General features: G+C 38.1%; 1 protein-coding gene across 6 annotated transcripts in view; it reads right to left on the bottom strand.

Annotated features, from left to right (window-relative positions):
- LIN52 (lin-52 DREAM MuvB core complex component) overlaps window positions 1-22,963 on the bottom strand; it is a 119,181-nt gene that overhangs the window by 91,584 nt on the left and 4,634 nt on the right. For 5 of the 6 annotated variants that reach the window (XR_009531701.1, XR_009531700.1, XM_060095842.1 and 2 more), the window contains exons 2-5: window positions 21,958-22,032; window positions 20,360-20,397; window positions 16,609-16,675; window positions 14,591-14,674 (exon numbers count right to left, since the gene is read on the bottom strand). Coding sequence is in view for 4 of the 6 variants with exons in the window: in XM_060095842.1 (XP_059951825.1) it covers window positions 14,591-14,674; window positions 16,609-16,675; window positions 20,360-20,397; window positions 21,958-22,032 (264 nt within the window). In the remaining 2 variants the exon portion in view is untranslated. Of the gene's footprint in view, window positions 1-13,351; window positions 13,394-14,590; window positions 14,675-16,608; window positions 16,676-20,359; window positions 20,398-21,957; window positions 22,033-22,963 lie in introns of those variants that run through there. The other variant, XM_060095845.1, reaches the window with a different exon arrangement.

A 22,963-nucleotide genomic window follows, 5' to 3' on the forward strand; every position in this document is an offset into this window, starting at 1 on the left:
TAATTCACTTGGTTATTCAATGTTGAACTTTAAATTCTTTCACTATGTACATCCTCTTAGCTATTATACATTTTGTAGAACTATGCAGAATGCTACTTTGAAACCAACCCCAAACAAACTAATTTAACCCTGCCTGCTTACCTCCATCCTTCCCCTCCCCACCCCAAAATCAGAAGAGAATAAAAAGCCCCAAGCATTTTACGGTAAAATCCTCTTTGTGTGTAAAACCATTTCAGAGGCAATGTTGGGTTTATGAAATAACTTGACTAATGGATAAAAGATATGAATGCTTATAAGCCTTAAAGGTAATTTGAGGCTTTGTGTATCCTAATTTGTTAACCAAGGGAAAAATGAGAAATAATGGCATGTTTTTTTCCCCATTATCGTAATACATTTTTAAAAACAAAATACTTAAGACTAAATTGACAATTTCTAATTATAAGGAATACCCCTAATCCCTTCAAAGTGGGATTTCTAGATTTTAAACTGTATTACTACCTAAATAGGATGCCATGCTAATGACTATGGTGAGATGGTACGGTAATGCATAAAACGAAGAAAACAACTGGTACTTGAGAAATGCAGATTACAACACTGCCCATACGGTGCTTTTGAATCAAGTTTGCTGGCTTTATTTTTCAGGTTAAAATAATTTAAATTATATTTTCTTCAATTTCCAGTCCTTGTTAACAGAGATGATCAAGAAACATGAAAAAAGTTCATTTTTACAAGTGAAGAAATGAACATAAAAACAAGATATTAATATTCTGCCTATCAAGTTGCCAGTGACTTTAAAAAATTATAATACTTGGTGTTAGGAAGGAGGTAGGGGTAGGAAGTGCCTTTCTGGAAGACAATTTGGCAGTATACTTCCTTCTCAATTAGAGATCCCACAAATCTCCAACTACATGTAAAATTCAGTCTTCACTCATAGGAAGACTTAACCCTGGTGCTGATATAATCCAAATGTTGCTGTTAATTAATAGATGCGTCAACATCAAATATTTTGGGCCAATTACAGTTATTCAAGTGTAAACTACTGAAATTTTTTTCTAGTTAACAAAGATTTGGATGTCTACCATATACAAAGGCCATAACAATTTCCTGAATAGCTATAGGTAGCTAACTGAATGAAAAAGAACTACTGTGGAAGAAAACTATGCAAACATAATTTATTCAACTGAGAGGCTTAATGATCTACCAACGCTTATAGGAACCCCAAAAATCCATTTCTGAAGTTATGAATATCCTATTTCACACACTCATTTCCCTAAGAAAACAAATAACTATCTAAAACATTACATGTTACCAAGGTGATATGACTAAACTAGATAAAAGCATTGTTTTCATCCTATTAATAACACCAACCTATACAAATGGCTTTTACTTATTTCTAAAACAATTCAGATGCCTGCCTACTAAGGGACATGTAAAAGAATTAGGTGATTTTTTTAGTTTAACCAAATCTCTCTCCTCTGACTTCCCTGTCATTAAGCAGGCTCAAAATATCATGGTAAACTGTAATCACAGTTTACCTACCTAGTCCTGAAAATGATATACCTGAAACATCTACTGCTGGTATGCTTCTTTCCATTATCGCTGCCACCATTCATTCAAGCCCTCAGTTCTTCTTGCTGGACTCACAGTCCTTGCTAGCTTCCAGCCTCCTGTCTCTACCATTACATTCTGTCCTATGCATGCTGCCTCTTAAAGGTGTGTGACTTCTCTACTCAGAAATCTTCAGTGGTAGAATTTTTAATGACACAGAAAAATACTTAAGATAGAATGAATGGGGAAAAAAGCATAGGCAAAAACTATATACATACACTATAGCCTCGGTTATGTTAAAAAGCATGTCTGTGTATACATATAGGAACAAGAAAAAATGTAAACACACACATCCCTACATAAAGAGAAAAGGGAGGGCCAGGAAACACATCAAATGTTAACAGTGGTTATCTCTTACTTGTAAGGCTATGGTCATTTCTACTTTCTTCTTTATCTTTATAATAAACAGATTTGTGGTAAAGTGTCTTTTAGTAAATAAAGTATCTCTACAAACCATCTATAATGAAAATATAGTTAATGTTATAGTCATTAAAATAGTTTTTAAAGAATATTTCACATGCTCCCCATTACCTATGTCTAATTCCTCACCCCCAAGAGTTCAAGGCCCTCCTCAGTCTAGCCCCCATCTCCCTACTCTTATTCCTTATGACCCCTAATATAAACTGGGCTCCTTAAAGACCAGATTAAATCACTCATACTGTTCCTTGAGCGTAGCTGTTCTTTCAAACTCTGCTTGCTCCAAATGTTCACTCCACCTGGAATATGGTCCCTTTCCCATTTCCATCCATCAAAAACCTGTGTTGCTTAAGGTCTATTTTCAATGATCCAGAAATAGCAAATACTACCACACCCCTTTCCCCTGGTCCACAGCAGACAACACTAATTGAGTTATCTGAATCAAGATTCCTCAAAATCCTCAATTCAGCAGCCCTAGGAAATCCTTACTAATCAATCTACGTTGACATACAAAATGAAACTTATCTGCCATTCCTGTAGCAATCTAATGTAATTGCCTCTTCTCCCCCATCCCAACAGTTCTTAGTACTCTATGGAGCTTATCTCCTCTACCTTCCATTAAGAATCATTTACTTGGGGCTTCCCTGGTGGCGCAGTGGTTGAGAGTCTGCTTGCCGATGCAGGGGACACGGGTTCGTACCCTGGTCGGGAAAGATCCCACATGCCACGGAGTGGCTAGGCCAGTGAGCCATGGCCGCTGAGCCTGCGCGTCCGAAGCCTGTGCTCCGCAACGGGAGAGGCCACAGCAGTGAGAGGCCCGCGTACAGCAAAAAAAAAATCATTTACTTAATTGTCTTATCTCCCTTTCCTACTAGACTTTAATCTGCACAAGGGCAGTAATTATGTCTTATTCATCTTCATATCCCCTACAGAACCTTGTAGGAAATAGGCACTCAAACAGTTGCTGAATTAAACACTTCCTTCTTTTGCTATTATCTCATCACTCAAAATGGCTAAGTATTTGAAAGCTTTATTTTTTAAAATAAATTTATTTATTTATTTTTGGCTGCACTGGGTCTTCGTTGCTGCACGCGGGCTTTCTCTAGTTGCGGTGAGTAGTGGTTTATCTGCGGTGCGCGGGCTTCGCATTGCGGTGGCTTCTCTTGTTGTAGAGCACGGGCTCTAGGCGCGTGGGTTTCAGTAGTTGTGGCTTGCGGGCTCCAGAGCTCAGGCTCAGTAGTTGTGGCGCACGGGCTTAGTTGCTCCGCAGCATGTGGGATCTTCCCGGACCAGGCTTCGAACCCATGTCCCCTGCACTGGCAGGCGGATTCTCCACCACTGCACCAACCGGGGAAGTCCCTGAAAGCTTTATTTTAAAACAATTAAATTCTTCTTGAAAATCTAAGCTTATTTCATCAATTTTAGCTAACATTCCAATTTTAATTTAATAAGGCATTGTCTGATACCACTTGATAACCAGGAGAGTCAACGGATAGAACAAGATAAACTGAGATGCGAGAGCTGAACCCATTCTGAGGGTCTTATAACCAGGTATGGAAGCTATTGAATTAAACTACCACATTTTTGGTTTTTTCTACCCATCTCCTTCATCAAAAGCAAAATGTTATTTCTGACAATAGGGAAGGAAACAGAGCATCAAAAATACACATTGCTTAAGAAGGGAATTTTTTTTAATGTGGAGAGATGAAAAGGAAAAATAAAAAGCTAAAAATCAAGTAAGGTATCAACAAAGTTAGGCAAGTAGTCCAGTAAAGACATAAGAATTTGTACCTAAAACAGAAACCCAGTTCAAGAGATATGGGTAGAGGAAAAGCCAGAAGTACAGTAAGACTCATACTGCCATCTAGAGGTTAAAGGCTACTGAAAATCATTTTTCTCCTCAATCAATCAAGTACAGTTAATTTAACTTTTAACTATTATAGAGGTACAGGCTTTGTAAAGTAAGCCAGTCAAAGAAGTCTGACGTCAGGCCACAAAGAAGAATATCCAGGGTGTAAGAGTCCCACTTATTCTCTCCCTGCCCTCTTTCACAGATTAAAATAAGAAATTAAAAGAGCTAACTGTTCTTTAGAATTTTATCTAGATGGGAAACAATTTCTAACTACTACAAATGGTCACTTTTTCAAAAACCACATACCTAGAGGGTGGAGAAGTCTACTTTACCACAGCCTAGCTTGGAAGCAGAAGTTTTTCTTTGGTACCACCACCAAAGAAAGTTGTACCAGAGAATTCCCTGGTGGTCCAGTGCCTAGGGCTCTGAACTTCCACTGCAGGGAGTGCAGGTTCCATCCCTGGTTGGGGAACTAGGATCCTGCATGCCCCGCCACATGGACAAAAAATAAATAAAAAAGAAAGAAAAGAAAAGAAGAGAAAAGAGGGGCTTCCCTGGTGGCGCAGTGGTTGAGAGTCCGCCTGCCGATGCGGGGGACACGGGTTCGTGCCCCGGTCCGGGAGGATCCCACATGCCACGGAGCGGCTGGGCCCGTGAGCCATGGCCGCTGAGCCTGAGCGTCCGGAGCCTGTGCTCCCCAACGGGAGAGGCCACGGCAGTGAGAGGCCCATGTACTGCAAAAAAAAAAAAAAAGAAGAGAAAAGAGGAAGGGAGGAAAGAAGGAAGGAAGTTGTACCAAATAATTTCTGGTGCAGACAACTTCATCAGTGTAGACTACCGGGATGACATATCAGGTTTTAATGGGGAAGTCTCAACCTTTTTTACAATAAAATGTTGCTTTTTAAAAACTAGTAAGTGGGGACTTCCCTGGTGGTCCAGTGCTTAAGAATCCGTCTTCCAATGCAGGGGACACGGGTTCGATCCCTGGCTGGGGAACTAAGATCCCACATGCCACAGGGCAACTAAGCCTGCGTGCCACAACTACTGAGCCCGTGCTCTCTGGAGCCTGCGAGCCACAACTAGAGAGAAGCGCACAGGCCGCAACTAGAGAGAAGCCCACGTGCCGCAACGAAGAGCCCATGTGCTGCAACGAAAGATACCGTGTGCTGCAACTAAGACCTGATGCAGCCAAAAATAAATAATCAATCAATAAAAAAAAAAAAAAAAAAAAAAACTAGTAAGTGATTAAATTTAGCCAAATAACAGTCCTACCAAAACAGCTAAATGAACATACAGGATTAAATGATAAATTAGCAGAAGCAACTACTTATATCAAAATAAGCTAAATTTCTTAAAGCTTTTTTTTTTTTTTTTTTTTTTTTTGCGGTATGCGGGCCTCTCACCGCTGTGGCCTCCCCCGTTGCGGAGCACAGGCTCCGGACGCGCAGGCCCAGCGGTCACGGCTCACGGGCCCAGCCGCTCCGCGGCATATGGGATCCTCCCAGACCGGGGCACGAACCCGTATCCCCTGCATCGGCAGGCGGACTCTCAACCACTTGCGCCACCAGGGAGGCCCAAAGCTTTTTTAGACAGTAATATACTCAGTGTGATCCTATTTACTTAATAACTTTTTACCAATCTTTTCTTTATAATACAAGGTAATTTCAAACCAGTACAAGTAAATGAGTATAAATCAAATTGAGATTTTTATTATATGGTATATGGTGAAGTGTAATCAAAAACAAATGCATCGGATTCAACCTCTTCATGATAAAAACACTCAACAAACTAAGAATAAAAGATAACATCCTCAGGGAATTCTTTGGCGGTCCAGTGGTTAGGACTCCACGTTTTCACTGCCATGGCACGGGTTCAATCTCTGGTCAGGGAACTAAGATCCCACAAGCCTCGCAGTGCAGCCAAAAAAAAAAAAAGGATAACATCCTCAAACTGACAAAGGGCATGTACAAAAAACCTAATATCAGACTTAATGCTTTCTCCCTAAGATCAGGAGGAAGACAAGAATTTTCACTCTTGCCACTTCTATTCAACACTGTACTGGAATTTCTAGCCAGGGCAATTAGGCAAAAATTAAATTAAAAAAAAAAAAAGAAAAGGAAAAGAGAAAAGAAAGAAAGAAGGGAGGGAGGGAGGAAGGAAGGAAGGAAGGAAGGGCTGGATGATTGGAAATGAAGAAGTAAAATACCTCTATTTGCATATGACATAATTCTGTATAGAGAAAATCTTAAGTAATCTACTAAAACACAATTAGAACTAATAAATGAGTTCAGTAAAGTTGCAGGATATAAGATCAATATACAAAAATTAATTGTCTTTCTCTACAGTAGCAGTGAGCAAACTGAAAATGAAATTAAGAAAACAATTCCAGGGCTTCCCTGGTGGCGCAGTGGTTGAGAGTCCACCTGCCGATGCAGCGGACACGGGTTCGTGCCCTGGTCCAGGAAGATCCCACATGCTGCGGAGCAGCTGGCCCGTGAGCCATGGCTGCTGAGCCTGTGCTCTGCAACGGGAGAGGCCACAACAGTGAGAGGCCCGTGTACCGCCAAAAAAAAAAAAAAAAAAAAAGAAAAAGAAAGAAAACAATTCCATTTATAATAGAATCAAAAAATTAAAATACTTAGGAATAAATTTTAACAAATTAAGTGTAAAACTTATACTTTGAAAACTACAAAACATTGTTCAAAGAAATTAAAGGAGACCTGAATAAACAGAAAGACATACCACATTCATGAATCACCTTAATTTCATTAAGATGGCAATACTCCCCAAACTGATCTACAGACTCAATGCAATCCTTACCAAAATCCCAGCTGACCTCTTTGCAACAACTGACAAGTTAAAATTCCTATGGAAATTCATGGGACCCAGAATAGCCAAAAACAAATCTTGAAAAAGAAGAACAAAGTTGGAAAACTCACACATCCCAATTTCAAAACTTATTACAAAGTTACAGTAATCAAGACAGTGAGGGACTGGCATAAGGATAGAAATATAGGTCAATGTAATAGAACTGAGAATCCAGAAATAAACCCTCATGTTTATGGTCAATTGATTTTTAACAAAAATGCCAAGACAATTCAATGGTAAGGGAATAGTCTTTTCAACAAATGGTGCTGAAACAACTGGATATCCACACTCAGAAGAATGAATTGGGATCCCTACTTCACAACATATATAAAAAATTAACCTAAAATGGATCAAATACCTAACCATAAGAGCTAAGAATAAAACTCTTAGAAGAAAGCACAGGCATAAATCTTTAGGACCTTAAATTAGGAAACAGTATCTTAGGTACGACATCAAAATGTAACCAACAAAAGAAATAATTGATAAATTGGACTTCATCAAAATTAAGCTTTTGTGTCCCAAAGAATACCATCAAGAAAGTAAGAAGACAACCCACAGAATGTAAGAAAACCTTTTGCAAATTATATATCGAATAAGCGACCTGTTTCTAGAATAAAGAACTCATACAACTCAATAATAAAAATACAAATAATCCAATTTTAAAATGGGTAAACAATCTGAATACAGTTCTCTAAAGAAGATATACAACTAGCCAATAAGCACATGAAAACATGCTCAATATCACTAGTTATTAGGCAAATGCAAATCCAAACCACAATGAGATATCACTTCTCATAATATATCCACTAGGATGGATTATGTAATAATTTTTAAAAAACAAATAATAAGTATTGGCAAGGTGTTGAGAAATTGGGACCTTCATACACTGCTGGTGGGAATGTTAAATGGTGCAGAGTCAGTATTGAAAATAGTCTGACAGTTCCTCCAAAGGTTAAATGTAGAGTTACCATATGACCCAGAAATTCCACTCCTAGTTATAAGCTAAAGAGAATGAAAACATATGTCCACATAAATACCTGTACATGAATGTTCATAGCAGCATTATTCACACTAGCTGAATAGAGGAAATAACCCAAATGTCCACCAACTAGTGGATAAAAATAATGTGAATAACTGGTAGATAAATATATCTATACAGTAGAATATTATTCAATCCTAAAAAAGAAATGAAGTATTGATACATGTTATAACATAGATGAACAATGAAAACACTATGTTAAGTGAAAGAAACCAGTCACAGAAGACCATATATTATATGATTCCATTTATATGAAATGTCCACAGTAGAAATTGATAGAGACAGAAAGCATATCCGTGGTGGCCTAGGCCTATGGAGTTTGGGGGAAAATGAGGAGTGACTGGTAATGGGTAGAGAGTTTCTTTGAGGGGTGACAAATATGTTCTAAAATTGATACAACTCTGAATATACTAAAAATCACTGAATTGCACACTATAAATAAATGAATTGCAGGGTATGTGAATTACATATCAGTAAACCTATTATAAAAAAAAAGGAAAAAGAAGAAATGCATAAGAACTCCAAGCTTTAGCCCTAGTTTCAAATGGCACGGTCTTCTGCTTTCCCAATCATCACATTCTATTTAAAAATATCTTGAATATAGCCAGTAAGTAGGTCATCTGCATAACTACTACAAGGTTTGTAGCTTTCAAAGACGGGGGAAACCTTTTTTAAAAAAGGACAGAGGGCTTCCCTGGTGGCGCAGTGGTTGAGAGTCCGCCTGCCAATGCAGGGGACACGGGTTCGTGCCCCGGTCTGGGAAGATCCCACATGCCGCGGAGCGGCTTGGCCCATGAGCCATGGCTGTTGAGCCTGCGTGTCCGGAGCCTGTGCTCCGCAATGGGAGAGGCCACAACAGTGAGAGGCCCACATACCGCAAAAAAAAAAAAAAAAAAAAAAAAAAAAGACAGAAACTGTTGAGAATCAGTATTCAGTAGGATTTACTGGGTTCAATGGGTCTTAGGAATAAAACAAGGTACGTTCTGTTGCAACTTAACATGACTAAATCAGGATCATGCCCAGATCATAATAGCGATGGAGTAGGGGTCAGGTAGAAGATAAAACCAAACCATTACCAACAAGCTTCACACTATCTTTACTATGGGTGGTTGATCATCCACTGTCGTAAGAGAAAAATTCCAGACATTATGAGAACTTCAAATGTTACTTCTCCTCACTAAAACACAGACTATCCAGAAAAAGAACAATTTCTAGAAGCTTCCACTTTTTCAGTTTTAAGTCAGCGGATTTCATTTTAAAAATCTGTCATTTCGGGACTTCCCTGGTGGCCCAGTGGTTAAGAATCCGCCTGCCAATGCAGGGGACACAGGTTTGATCCCTGGTCCGGGAAGATCTCACATGCCGTGGAGCAACTAAGCCCATGTGCCACAACTACTGAGTGCAAGCTCCACAGCTACTGAAGCCCGCGCGCCTAGAGCCCCTGCTCCGCAACAAGAGAAGCCACTGCAATGAGAAGCCCGCGCACCGCAACGAAGAGTAGCCCCTGCTCGCAGCAACTAGAAAAAACCCGCGTACAGCAATGAAGACCCAATGCAGCCAAAAATAAAAATAAATATACATAATAAAATAAATTTTTAAAAAATCTGTCATTTCATCTAAAGGCATCAAGCAGTTGATCGTGCATTCAATCAGCAAATATACATTGCACGTTTACCATATGCCAGGTACTCTGTGGGCTACAGAGACAGCCCCAAAATATGATTCTTACCTTCAAGAGTTACAATTAATCCAAGAGATAAGACACGTACCAAAAATCTCCCAGAATGATAAAATGAAACAAATGAACTGCTCTAGGAGCAATCTGGGAGGCCAAGAAAGAGATTTCACTTTCCAGATCAGGTATAAAAAGGAAAGGCTGATAAAAGAGGTAGATTATGGCTGAATAATGAAGGACAAATAAAACTCCTAATATTAGAAATAGGTCAGGGAGGGTTTTCTGAGAAAAAGGAATAGCATGAATAGAATTAAGAAGATGGGGGAGTGTTCTGGGAAGAATATTTCAAATGAGGACAATGCATGGTGTTTTGGTAGAGGAGAAGTAAGAAGGCTAGACATTAGGCTCGGCCCAGAGTGAAGAGGATTCTGAATGCCATGCTAAGGAATCTGAATTTTATCATATGGGTAATGAAGTACTACTAATGACTTACGAGCAAAGGACAAACAGAAGCAAATGGTACTTTGGAAAATTAACCTGTTAGTGGTAAAAAAGATGGACTGAAATGAGGTAGTTGAAAGGCAGGGAGGGCGGTTAGAAGGTGACTACAATAGTTTCAGTAAACAGGAAGGACACTGAACTCAGATAGAAGTAACAGAAATGGAATTCTTTATATGGTAAGGCAGTTTTTTTATATTTCTATATTTTTCATGGGAATTTTACATAAATTAACTGCCCAAATCAAGTCAGAGGGCCCCAATCATGAAAAGCTATAAATACCTACACAAAACATTATTGCATTCCAAAATCTGCACACCAAAAGAGTTGTCTGAGACATAAAAATGTACCAAATCAAAGGGCAGGGTTCATCTTCCAAAAGACACAATCTAGTTACTATCAGCCGTAGAAGGTTCACATTACCTCTATACTAACATTTAACAATGCTCCAGGGAAGTGACAAACAATCTTGTTTTGAGGACAAATATTTTTTGCATTTTTTTCTTTCCATCATCTTTATCAGTGCAGATATTTGCATGAAAACAGGATCACTGGTCCTTGGGGACTCATCAGTTCCTATTGCTTATTTTTCATCCATGTCATCCTCTCAATTAATGCAGGAAAGAGGATTGAGAGAGACATCGAAACACCAGATTAGGGTGTCAAGTAAATGTCAACCCCTAGAGTAGATGAATAATCTGTAAGGACAAAAAAAAATCTTGTTTTTATGCAAATACACTATACACAATAAAACAAAGAGAGTTTGTATCCAAGAAGTCCACTCCGTATCAAAGTGATTCTTTCCAATTCTAAATTTAAAAACTATTTTCTGTATGTCAGCTAATTGTTATGATTGCGGAAAATAACAATCAGTAGCAAAGCACTGCTACAGAAGTTGAAAGAAGGTTGAATTTTGAACTAGAAAATAATTTTGAAAACTCTCAGCTGTGCTCATGGAACTCATCTGGCAGAATTTTGGTTCCATGCTTAAGGTGACTAAGCTAGGTGACTTCAAACCCCTACCTCCAAAGCCTTAAGTTTCAGAAATATAAATACTTAACAGTAATAATGATTTTAACTGTGTGGATTAAAAACTGAAACAAACCACACCAAGTTTTTGATTCTGTGGAAAGACATTAACACAGATTTATTGATGCTCAGAGAACTGACTCATTATTCTAAAAACTGATAAAGAGAAAGAATCATTCATCCAGTAAGAACAACTTTCAAGGTAATAAATAATACATAGTCGATAAGATAAAGTTCTTTACAGAAAAATTCTAGCTAATAAGAAGGAATGACAGAATTAGTGTATTACCATTTCGCAACCTATAATAAAATAGTGAATCTAGGCAGTTTTCAAAGGCTGCTAAAACTCTGGCTGTAAGGCTGATGAAGAATTTTACAATGAATAATAGATGAGGCTAGCAATACCTTTATCAATGAATTAATCTTAACATCACAAAGAGAGACAAGCAGACACGATGTACCCTTCTATAGGATGTATACAACACCATTTATGAAATACTCTTGCCAAATTGAAAATAAAAGTAAAAATCAATCCTGTATCTGTGTGAGCTTCTAGATCTAGTTACTGGGAAATAAAAAGGGATAGATGGACATATTAAGCACTACCACAGGGATGTAAGCAAAAAAATCCAGAATGCGGAAAATTCTACAGAACAAATAACGAATAATAATAAATGGCAAAGGAAAATAAACGGGAGGTGGAACTCTGACAGATTAAAAAAGACTTAAGAAACATATCAAATACAGTATCTTATTTAAATTCTGATTCAAACCAATCAACTATATAAAGACAATTATGAGTCAACCAGGGAAATCTGAATCGTGATTGGCTATCTGATGATATTAAGCAAGTATATTAAAATTTTTAGGCACAATAATGGAATTGAAGTTATATTAAAAAGAAAAAAAAAGAGAGAAAGAGAGAGTCCTTGTCTTTTGGACTCACATATGAAGTTATTTGGTAGTGAGACGATATGATGCCTGAGATTTGCTTTTAAGTAATTATGTAGGTTGGTATAAGTGAAACAGATTGGCCATATGCTAACTATTGAAGCCAAGTCATAAGTATATGAGGTCAATATTCTACTCTCTCTCCTTTGGTATATGTTTAAAATTTTCCATAATAAAAAGTGGGGAAAAAATACTTCATTATCTTTCTCAGTAGGAAAATAGAAAAAGAAAAACTAATCAGAGGAAATATAGTAATTTTATCTACAACAAACTAGAGACAACACTGTTGATAAACACATTTGGTAATATAGCATCTTCTTGATATAAGGAGCATAAAGCTTTATTTCATAAGAAAAATTGACACAGAGAGATAAAGGATTGATCACTGTGATCATTACAGCATGTATTATCCAGAGCTAGAAACAGAATCAAGTTCTATACTGTACAAGCCTCGCATTCATGAATTTAATAATCACAGGGTTTTCATTATAAACCCTTGAGGTCCATGACATACATGGTAATCAGTAATTTTGCCAAGACATAAACGTTAATCACGAGAAATAAATGACTAGTACACAGAGGAGTTAGGTAACGACGAGTGAACCTAGCAGACCACCTAGCAACCATACCTCAAAGCAGTTTTTTGTTCTCTGCTCCTTGATTCATGAAGTGATTAAAAAATGTTTTCTTGGTAAAAGAATGTCAACTGCTAATGACAGTAATGGAAATAAAGAAAATATAAAGAGGACTAAGGAAGTGTTATCTATTAGTCAAAAATTAGAAGTTTTAAATTAAATTTTAAAGTGAAATGTTGAATTTGGTAGTAAAATCAATGATGTGGACAAATCCACTATATGCTCTATAAACAAGAGAAACAATTTGTGAAACTATTGTTGGGATTGTGCTAATCAGTACAAAACTTGCAGTTTTGAAGAAAGTTATAAGCTATAGTAGCCTCTCAAAATTGTGCATTTATGAAGGTCTCTGGAGGTACCTATCCAATGAGAACAAAGTTCTAACCACTCTAATTATGCTGAGTATTTCTTTCAATTACAAAGTGAAAATTTTCTACAATTCCTTTTCCAGTTTTATAATGAGTACAGTATGGAAACAGATATAGTTTCTAAAGAAATAATTTTAAACTAAAATAACGGACAGCAGACAGGAATAGATGAGAACTTTAAAAGCATTACTCATGCTAGCAGATTATGTTCTTGGTCCATTACATAACCCTTCCTTTGGGGAAGCAATCCTCCCCTATTGCATTCCACATGATTTGAGTCAGACTAACCATTCCAACCTGCCTCTGCAGCCAGGCCCCAGGCCTGGCCCATCTTGGTGCTCTATGCTACTTGGCCAAAGGACTGGTTCCAGGATAGATATGTGAGCCAAGATGGAACAGTCAGAGTCCTCCCCAGGACCTTTCTTCTGGAATGTTCAGAAAAGATGTTCTTTCCTTTGGGATTACAAGATTTAAAGACATATGAACTGGAGTTCCTACTGGCCACCTTCCCCAGTGCTAGATCAAAGAAGAATAATAACTCATGAGTGACACAGAGCTTTGAGATGCAAAACTCAAAAAGTAAGAACAAGAGCACATTCCAAAGACATCATTAAGAGTCATGGATCTGGGGAGGGATGGACTGGGAGTTCGGGATTAGTAGACGCAAACTATTACATTTAGAATGGATAAACAAGGTCCTACTGTATAGCACAGGAAGCTATAACAAATCTCCTGAGATAAACCATAATGGAAAAGAACATAAAAAGGAATGTATATACATGTATAACTGAGTCACTTTGCTGTACAGTAGAAATTACTACAACATTGTAAATCAACTATACTTCAGGGACTTCCCTGGTGGTCCAGTGGCTAAGACTCCCCACTCTCAATGCAGGGGACCCGGGTTCGATCCCTGTCAGGGAACTAGATCCCAAATGCCACAACTAAGAGTTCGCATGCCGCAACTAAAGATCCCGCATGCCACAGCGAAGAACCCGCGTGCCACAACTAAGACCTGGCGCAGCCAAATAAACAAATAATATTTTTAAAAAACTATACTTCAATAAAAAGTAAATAAATAATGAGTCATGGGGGCCTCCCTGGTGGCGCAGTGGTTGAGAGTCCGCCTGCCGATGCAGGGGATACGGGTTCGTGCCCCGGTCCGGGAGGATCCCATATGCCGCGGAGTGGCTGGGCCCGTGAGCCATGGCCGCTGGGCCTGCGCGTCCGGAGCCTGTGCTCCGCAACGGGAGAGGCCACAACAGGGAGAGGCCAGCGTACCGCAAAAAAAAAAAAAAAAAAAAAAAAAATAATGAGTCATGGCTCTAGAGATGCTCAAAGCTATTTCTACTCTTAGAATTTTGATTTATGTGAATAAAATCCTTCTTTTGCTTAAGCTAGTTTGATTTGACATTCTATCACTTAAAACTCTAAGAGTTTCCAATACACGTTCACTGTACGGCAAAAAACAACTTGTAACCTAGTAAACTCAGTAATTATTCCAGCACACTCTATCATAAGTGGCATACTTTAGATTACAATGGCTTCTTACCTTTAAAACACCTAATAAAGATACTTTCTGAATTATGAAAGAACTCATCATGAAATATACAACATGCAACCCTGAATAAATGTGACCTGGGTACTCACACTCATCCAGCCCCAATTGATAGGCCAGGTTCTGAAGGCCTCGTACCTTCTCCATCAAATTAGCTGTGGTGAGGCTCCCCAGTTCTGAAACAGAATCATTTATTTCATTACCATTTCTTTCCACTGCTTTCTAGTAACAACTCATTCAGGTTGCAAATCCTTGTTATAAAAGTTTTCAAGTTTAATTCCTATAGAAAAATAGAAAATGGATTCATATCTCTTCTCATCCAATCATTCCCCCTACACACACACACACACACACACACACACACACACACAGAGGCATACCAGTGAATTTTCCACCACTGCAAAATGCCTCAGATGAGCTTACCCACTTAATGAGAAGAGAGTCATCATAGACACAATAGCAAATTATGTGTTTTATCCTGAGGATTCTTTTATTACATTCATTTTGCCTATCACACAAAATGAATACACCATTAAAATATGAAACTTGTGATCCGACACAGAATTGAGAAAGCCTATAGACAGATCTCTGTCTCACTGTCATTTACAAGTCCTCATTATTCCAATTAATAAAACAGCAATAAAACACTTACTCTTCCCTATTTCCCTAAGTTTAGAAAACAAAGACTAAATATTAATCTAAACTTTACCTTCAAATCAAATTCCTATAAAAATTTTTACGTTTACCAGATAAGAAGACAGTATACTTAAAATAAAAACTTACTTTCCGAGATTTTCATTTAAATAGCACCCAATTCCTTTTAAGTTTTAGACATAGGTCAATTTGCATGAAACCTCATGCTCTGATCCCTTACTAAAACTTTAAAGTTTCCTTAGAAAATACATGCTGATGGGATATTATATAAATGTCTGTTTGGAACATTAGAACAATGAACCCAAGATGCCCTTGAGACTTAATTTTCCCTTGGCTGGAGGAGGGGATCTGCTTTTAAGCATTTCATGCAGAAGAATGAATTACTTCTGAAATCAAATAGAGGTGTTATTTTCTGCAACTTATCATGCCACACTCATTATCTATATCTGGCATAAGTAGACTTTCTTGATCTGTTCAGCTGCTTAAATAGCTTAAGAATCCCAGATTTTTTACCTTAACTTCAGTCTATTACTTCACAACCATCATGAATCTTATCACCAGAAGGATGATAAAGAAATTAAATAAAGTAGAGCAAAATCAAGGAAAATTAATGTTTTTTAATTTAAATTTCTACTTTGTGGTTGAGTTCCAAGTCATTTATCAGACAATATTCACTACTTACAGTATTCTTTATGAGAGAAATTGATGAGATAGAAAGAACTAAAAGACAGCTCTTAACCCACTAAGGGGCTGTCAGTTAATAGTCCTGGCAGCAATATATGGCAGTAAATCCTAAATAAAGCACTTGTGTTATAGCGGTAAGAGACTAGTCTTAAAAAGATCAGGGTTTGGGTCTTCCCTGGTGGCGCAGTGGTTGAGAGTCCGCCTGCTAATGCAGGGGACGCGGGTTCGTGTCCCGGTCCGGGAGGATCCCACATGCCGCGGAGTGGCTGGGCCCGTGAGCCATGGCCGCTGAGCCTGCACGTCCGGAGCCTGTGCTCCGCAACGGGAGAGGCCACAACAGTGAGAGGCCCGCATACCACACACAAAAAAAGATCAGGGTTTAAATTTTAACTCTTTCTAATAAACCTTGGTTAAGTTAACCTCTGAAACTTAGATATCATACCTAACTCACAGGACCTATATGAGAATTAAATAAGAAAATTTACGTGAGAGCTTTTAGTTAACTCTAAGCATCATACAAAATAAAGTTAATATTAAAGGAATTTAGCAGCAGAAGAAATCATTATTACTGAGTCTTGAATTGGCAGGATTTCTACACATGGAAAAGTAGAGAAGGGCATTTAGACATGAAGAACCATGAATAAGGATGGTTAAATAGGCAATTTGAAGCCAAGAATACTTGTAAGGGAATAATGAGAGAAGAATTGGAAAGGTGGTTTGTCGAGGAGCATAAATGTCAGGTTAAAGGTTAAAGGTTACCAGCACTGCTTACCTTTCAACATGTCGATATCGTCACGTTCTATTTCAGCCATCCATTTGGGTGGAGAGCTAGTAATAGGCTGTCAGAAAATAAGAATATATCCATTCAGATATACGCAAAGTATGAAGAGACCCTACTCTTCTTTCTTATAAGAAAAGGAGTTTTTCACACAGCCTTCAGGTTGTTTGAAAATACTAGCAAATTATAATTTCAAAGACCTAGATTTCTCCAGGTTCAGATATGGCCTACAAATAGAACCCTTACAAAATAATACTGCTCATCTTTAAAAGCTGGTTTTAAAGAAGGTCTTGGAAGAATTAGGTCTGACCACTATTACAGTTGTATGCATAAAAGATTGGTATAGTTGTGAAAGAAATTACTTGAAATTCAGTACTGGTGAAAGCCTCCAACTGAACTGTTTGAAACAATAATCAGGAAGTAACATTCTCTGGCAGAGGAGAAGATTCAAAGAAGAACCAAAAATGAGAAAATCTTCAATCTGAATGAGAGAAGATTGGAATGATCATTACTTGAAATTTCATTTTATTGTAAACATTTCAGAAAACTTTAGAATTTTAAGTTTCTTTTCATTTCTGAAAGTGAACTTACAAAACATGAAAGAGGGGCCTCCCTGGTGGCGCAAGTGGTTGAGAGTCCGCCTGCCGATGCAGGGGATACGGGTTCGTGCCCCGGTCTGGGAGGATCCCATATGCCGCGGAGCGGCTGGGCCCGTGAGCCATGGCCGCTGAGCCTGCGCGTCCGGAGCCTGCGCGTCCGGAGCCTGTGCTCCGCAACGGGGGAGGCCACAACAGTGAGAGGCCCGCATACCGAAAAAAAAAAAAAAAAAAAAAAAAAAAAAAAAAAAAAAAAACATGAAAGAGAACCCATTCTTGGAATAGCTTTGGAGTAACAGTTTTCAATCCTGGTTGCACATGAGAATCATCTGTGTAACTATAAAAAAATACAGACAACTAGGCCATAACCCAGATGTACTGATTTAGAATATCAGGGTTTGGGAGAGGGTCCCCTGGAAAGAATGGAGAAAGGGCATTACATATGTATTTTTTAAAAGCTCCACAGCTGCACATGAACAATTCTGATGAGATTTTACTTCAACTTTGAGTCCCTTTTCTTTTTCTTTTTTTTTAATTGAAGTATAACTGCCATATAACATTATATTAGTTTCTGGTGTCTAGCATAATAATTCAATATTTGTGTAAATTGTGAAATGATTGCCACAATAAGTCCAGTTAACATCTATCACCATACATGGCTACAAAAATTTTTTTCTTGTGATAAGAACTTTTAAGATCTATTCTCTTAGCAACTTTCAAATATGCAATACAGTATTACTAACTATAGTAGTCACCATGCTGTACATTACAAATCCAGGACTTATTTATTCCTTTTCCTTTTTAAAAAATTAACATTTATTTGGCACTCTGTGACAAGCAGAACACTTTATATGCATCATGTCATTTAATTTCCAAATCAACCCTATGAAACAGGTATTATTATCCTCCTCATTTTACAAATAAAAAAAACAAATGTATAGGAAGATTATAAATCACTTGCCTCAGGTCACAAAGCTATTGGAGCCAGGATTCAAAACCCATGAAGTCTAAGTTCAAAAACCACTACTCTATACTACCTCGCCCTGAAGGCTCTAGGTCAAATTCACCACTTCTACCCTAGTAGAGAATCGGACTATACCAGGGGATCTTAACCTGGGGCCCTGGGATGGCCCTGAACCCCTAGAAACAAAACTCAATATATATGTGCATACTTCTAAGGAAAAAGTGTAGATATTTAATCAGATTTTCAAAAAACACCATGCTCTAATAAAAGTTTTTAAAAAACCACTTATTTATGTTTACAACTTAAAGTACTTAGTTGTAACGAATATAATTAACTAAATTAAAAATCATAATGAATGAGAATTTAAGAAAATTAAATCAGGAACTTTCTACTCAATCTACTAGATAAAAGCTGATCTAATAATAATAGCTACCATGTACTGTTTATTAGTTCTTGGCAGTATGCAAAGTGTTTTACATGCATTACGGCATCATTATTATTATTATTATTACTTTTTGCGGTATGCGGGCCTCTCACTGTTGTGGCCTCTCCCCTTGCGGAGCACAGGCTCTGGACGCGCAGGCTCAGCGGCCATGGCTCATGGGCCCAGCTGCTCCGCGGCATGTGGGATCCTCCTGGACCGGGGCACGAGCCCATGTCCCCTGCATCGGCAGGCGGACTCTCAACCACTGCGCCACCAGGGAAGCCCCCATTATGGCATTTTATACTAAGTTCTATGAGGTAGTTTCAGATGAGAAAACTAAGGCTCAAAAATGTTAGGAAACTTGCTCATGTCACAGATAGTAAAGTAGCAGATTCAGGACTCAAATCCAAGTGTGTCTGACTCCAAAGCCCTATGCTATCCTATACTCCTCATGCTCAGGCCTTCCTGGACACTAAAGTAGCACACTCCAGCTTTCATACAACCCTAGCTCCTGAAAAAATGAAAGAAGCTACAAAGTCAGACTCCCTTTGAACAAACATGCTCATAGGACCTGAAAGCCACAGGCCCAGAAGAAGGGCCTTAATATTTAACTCAGCACCTTTAACCCTATTAATGAGTAGAGAATGCTAAGCATATAGTAAGGTACTAAGAGAGTTATATTACAAATCCCCAATTTGTTAATAGAAAGAGCATTAGCTTTGGAATCAGACAGATCTGTGCTCAAATCCTGGCCTGTCACTCGCTAGGACTTGGGCAAGTAACTTAACTTCCAAGTTTCTCTGCCAGTCAGTGCTTTTAACTTTGGGAACAAATGCTTTTAGGTCTGGTATAATGAATATGGATGCTAGTTATTAGACTTATGGGTTCAAAGCCTGGTTCTGCCACTTATAGCCTAGTAACTTAGTAACTTGGCCTAGTAACCTAGTAGCCTTGGGTAACCTAGTTAACCTCTTTGTGTCTATTTCTTTGTCTGTAAAATAGGGATAATAATACTACCTATACCTCATATGTTTATTCTTCTTCTTTTTTGGCTGCACCACGTAGCTTGCAGGATCTTAGTTCCCCAACCAGGGACTGAACCTGGGGTCACTGGCAGTGAAAGTGCCGAGTCCTAACCAATGGACTGCCAGGGAAGTCCCCCTCACACCGTTTTGTAAAGACTAAATAATGTACGTAAAGTACTTAGAACAGTGCCTGGCATACGGTATGCATCATGTATGTGCTAGCTAATATTATAATCATCATATTTTCCTGGTTGTGGGAATATATAAGAGAACATATTTAGAGCATCTAGCACAATGTCTGCTGTCCTGGAAAGAGAAAAGTTGTGGCTCTAATGAATGTCTTCCTTCAGTTTCTGACGAGCCACTGAGAAATTTCAAAATTCTCTAGGGAGGTATAAGTTAAAGTCATAATGCATCACATAAACAAAAGAGAAAAGCTTCAAAATCATAGTTTGGGCAAAAAGAATACTGGCATTACATTAAATATTTCAACTGCCTTACCTTAAAATCTTTTAAGCTGAGAGAAGAGGCTAATAGTCAAAGGTCAAAATATCAAAATAGAGCATGAACATCATTAACATGATGATAACATAAACAGATTTCCAGGGCTGTGGTTACAAAATAATTTGAAGGCTATGACATTATTCTTGAAAATAAAGAAATAAGAGATAGTTGAGATTTTAGCCAGAAGCAAAATGTTGGAAAAACTTCATTAGGTAAGTAAGATATTACTTACACTTTTGAAGGAAGCTGCAAATTCAGCAACACCTGGTACTAAAAAGAAAAAACACAACATTAGTCATTCAGTAAACATTTTAGTGTCTCTTACATAGAGGATTCAAATGAGAAAACAGCCTTGTCTTCCAGGAGTTTATAGTCTGGAAGAAGAGACAGAGTAAATCAATAACTATAACATTTTTTAAGTGCTTCAAGAAAAATACCAGTTGCTATGGGAGGACAAAAAATGAAAATCTAAATCAGACTGAGGAGGCAGGAAGTTTCTCAGAGAAAATAATGCCTCAACTGAACTTCAAAGGATCAGGAGTTAGCTGAATGAGACGGTGGTGAGATCTAATATCTCTTACCAAAAACTTAAAATTTCCTTTTTAGGTATGCTATTCTATCAATCCAATTGTTTATTTAAATATCTCACAGAAAGAATCATATTAAAAAAGAGAAAAATAAAAATCAGATATTTAAAAAGAAGGTTCAACCTCACTAATAAAGAAATATAATCTAAAAATAATAAATATCAGTAACATCCAATACTGGCTAGTATGTAAGGAAATGGGTACTCCCATACACAGTCATCCTCTTCCATATGCACAAAGATATATGTGCAAGGATATACATTGTTAAATTGTTTGTAACATCAAAACTTGGATATAACTTAGGTTTACATATAGGGTATGAATACATAAGCTGTAGTAGATCTATACAATGAAATATTTTTTTTAAATGAAGTAAGTCTATACCTATCAGCCTGGAAAGATCCATTAATAAGTTACTAGGTAGAATATGTTAAGCTGTAGATCACTGTACATATGACTTCATCATAACAAAACAAAAAACTCTCTATACACTTAAAATATTTATTTGCCTATCTGCATAAGCATTTTTAAAAAAAACGTCCAAAATATTGGTACTAAACTATAACAGCAGTTAACTTTATCAGAGTACTTAAAGGAAGCAAGGAATTACTTTATGCATCTCGTATTGTCTGACACATTACAGATGAAGTTTTTCAAAATAATTATTTTTTAAAGGCTCTCTATCATTTCCTGAGTCACACTGTTATTCTGAAAAAATTAAACCACCAAACAGCTATTCTTAACACCAGACCACAGAATTCAGTCTCCTCCTTTGAAGTAAAATTAAAATTTTAATCACTACAGCTAAATGATAACTCTTCAAAAATCTCCCTCAAAGTAGCACTGGTTTTCCTGCATTGATTTTTGAGCTTCTTCTTTTAATTAATTTATTTATATTTATTTTTGGCTGCATTGGGTCTTTGTTGCTGTACACGGGCTTTCTCTACTTGCGGTGGGCAGGGGCTACTCTTCGTTGCGGTGCGCGGGCTTCTCACTGCGGTGGCTTCTCTTGTTGTGGCGCAAGGGCTCTAGGCACACGGGCTTCAGTAGTTGTGGCATGCGGGCTCTAGAGTGCAGGCTCAGTAGTTGTGGCTCACGGGCTTAGTTGCTCGGCAGCATGTGGGATCTTCCTGGACCAGTGACTGAACCGTGTCCCCTGCATTGGCAGGCAGACTCTTAACCACTGCACCACCAGGGAAGTCACTCCTGCATTGATTTTGATATAAAGAAACCAAAAACTTACATTGCTCTGGCCAAAGATCTGGTGAAGCTCGGTCAAGTTTTTCAAAACTTAGCAAAGATGTTTCCAGATCTGCCCCTAGAACAAAACACTCAGATGAGCTAAGAAGATACAAAGCACATTATTTTACATTTTATGACATATCAATCTCAAAGAACATAATAAACTGGAACACTCACTCACCTGGAAGTCTAGAGATTTGAGTTCTATGACTACTGATGCTACTGAGCCATGATGTTACACAAATAAGTCATTTCCCTCATCAAACCTTACTTTTCCCATCTCTAAAACAAGAACAATATTTTAGTGGGGTACTGGGAAAAATGAATGTCAACAAACCCACCTGCATCTTTACTCATACTCTTGAACTTTCTTCCCAATCAATGAAGTGTCCCTGCTCCCAAGAAAAACAAACTCCTCTGATAGGGCCCTGGATTCCATCTTCTCTTGCTTTGTCAAAGACGTGATCTTGAATAATCTCTTGGACAACCAGTTTCTACCTTTCTCTACTGGCTCAAACTCAACAGCAAGTAAGCCTGCTCTGGAATTTACCTTCTTTGAAGATACTCTTCCTTGACCCCATGACTTCCTCACTCCTCCTTCACTGCAAAAGTTCTTGAGTTGTTCCTCCTGCTGTCTCCACTTCCTCACCTTACATTCTCTCCTTAACCTACAACAAACAGGCTTCTGCCCCTACATGTGTGGAAACGGCTGTTGTCAAGATTATCTATGACCTATGTTGCTAAATCGAGTGGTCACTTCTCTGTTCCCTCTTATGTGACCTCTCTGCAGCATCCACCCACTGACCACTCTCCTTCAAACACTCCACTTCCAGCTTCTATAAAACCATTATGCTGGGTTTTCTCCTTCCTCACTGACTCCTTCAGTCTCCTCTTCCACTCAGGGCTGACTTCACTCCCTACCCTAGGCTGACTTCACTCCCTACCAAAAGTCTCCCAAGGAAATCTCATCTAGTCCCATAGCCTTTACGATCATTTATATGCCAATG

Source organism: Mesoplodon densirostris, chromosome 4 (genome assembly GCF_025265405.1).
Source record: "Mesoplodon densirostris isolate mMesDen1 chromosome 4, mMesDen1 primary haplotype, whole genome shotgun sequence".
Lineage (NCBI taxonomy): Eukaryota > Metazoa > Chordata > Mammalia > Artiodactyla > Ziphiidae > Mesoplodon > Mesoplodon densirostris.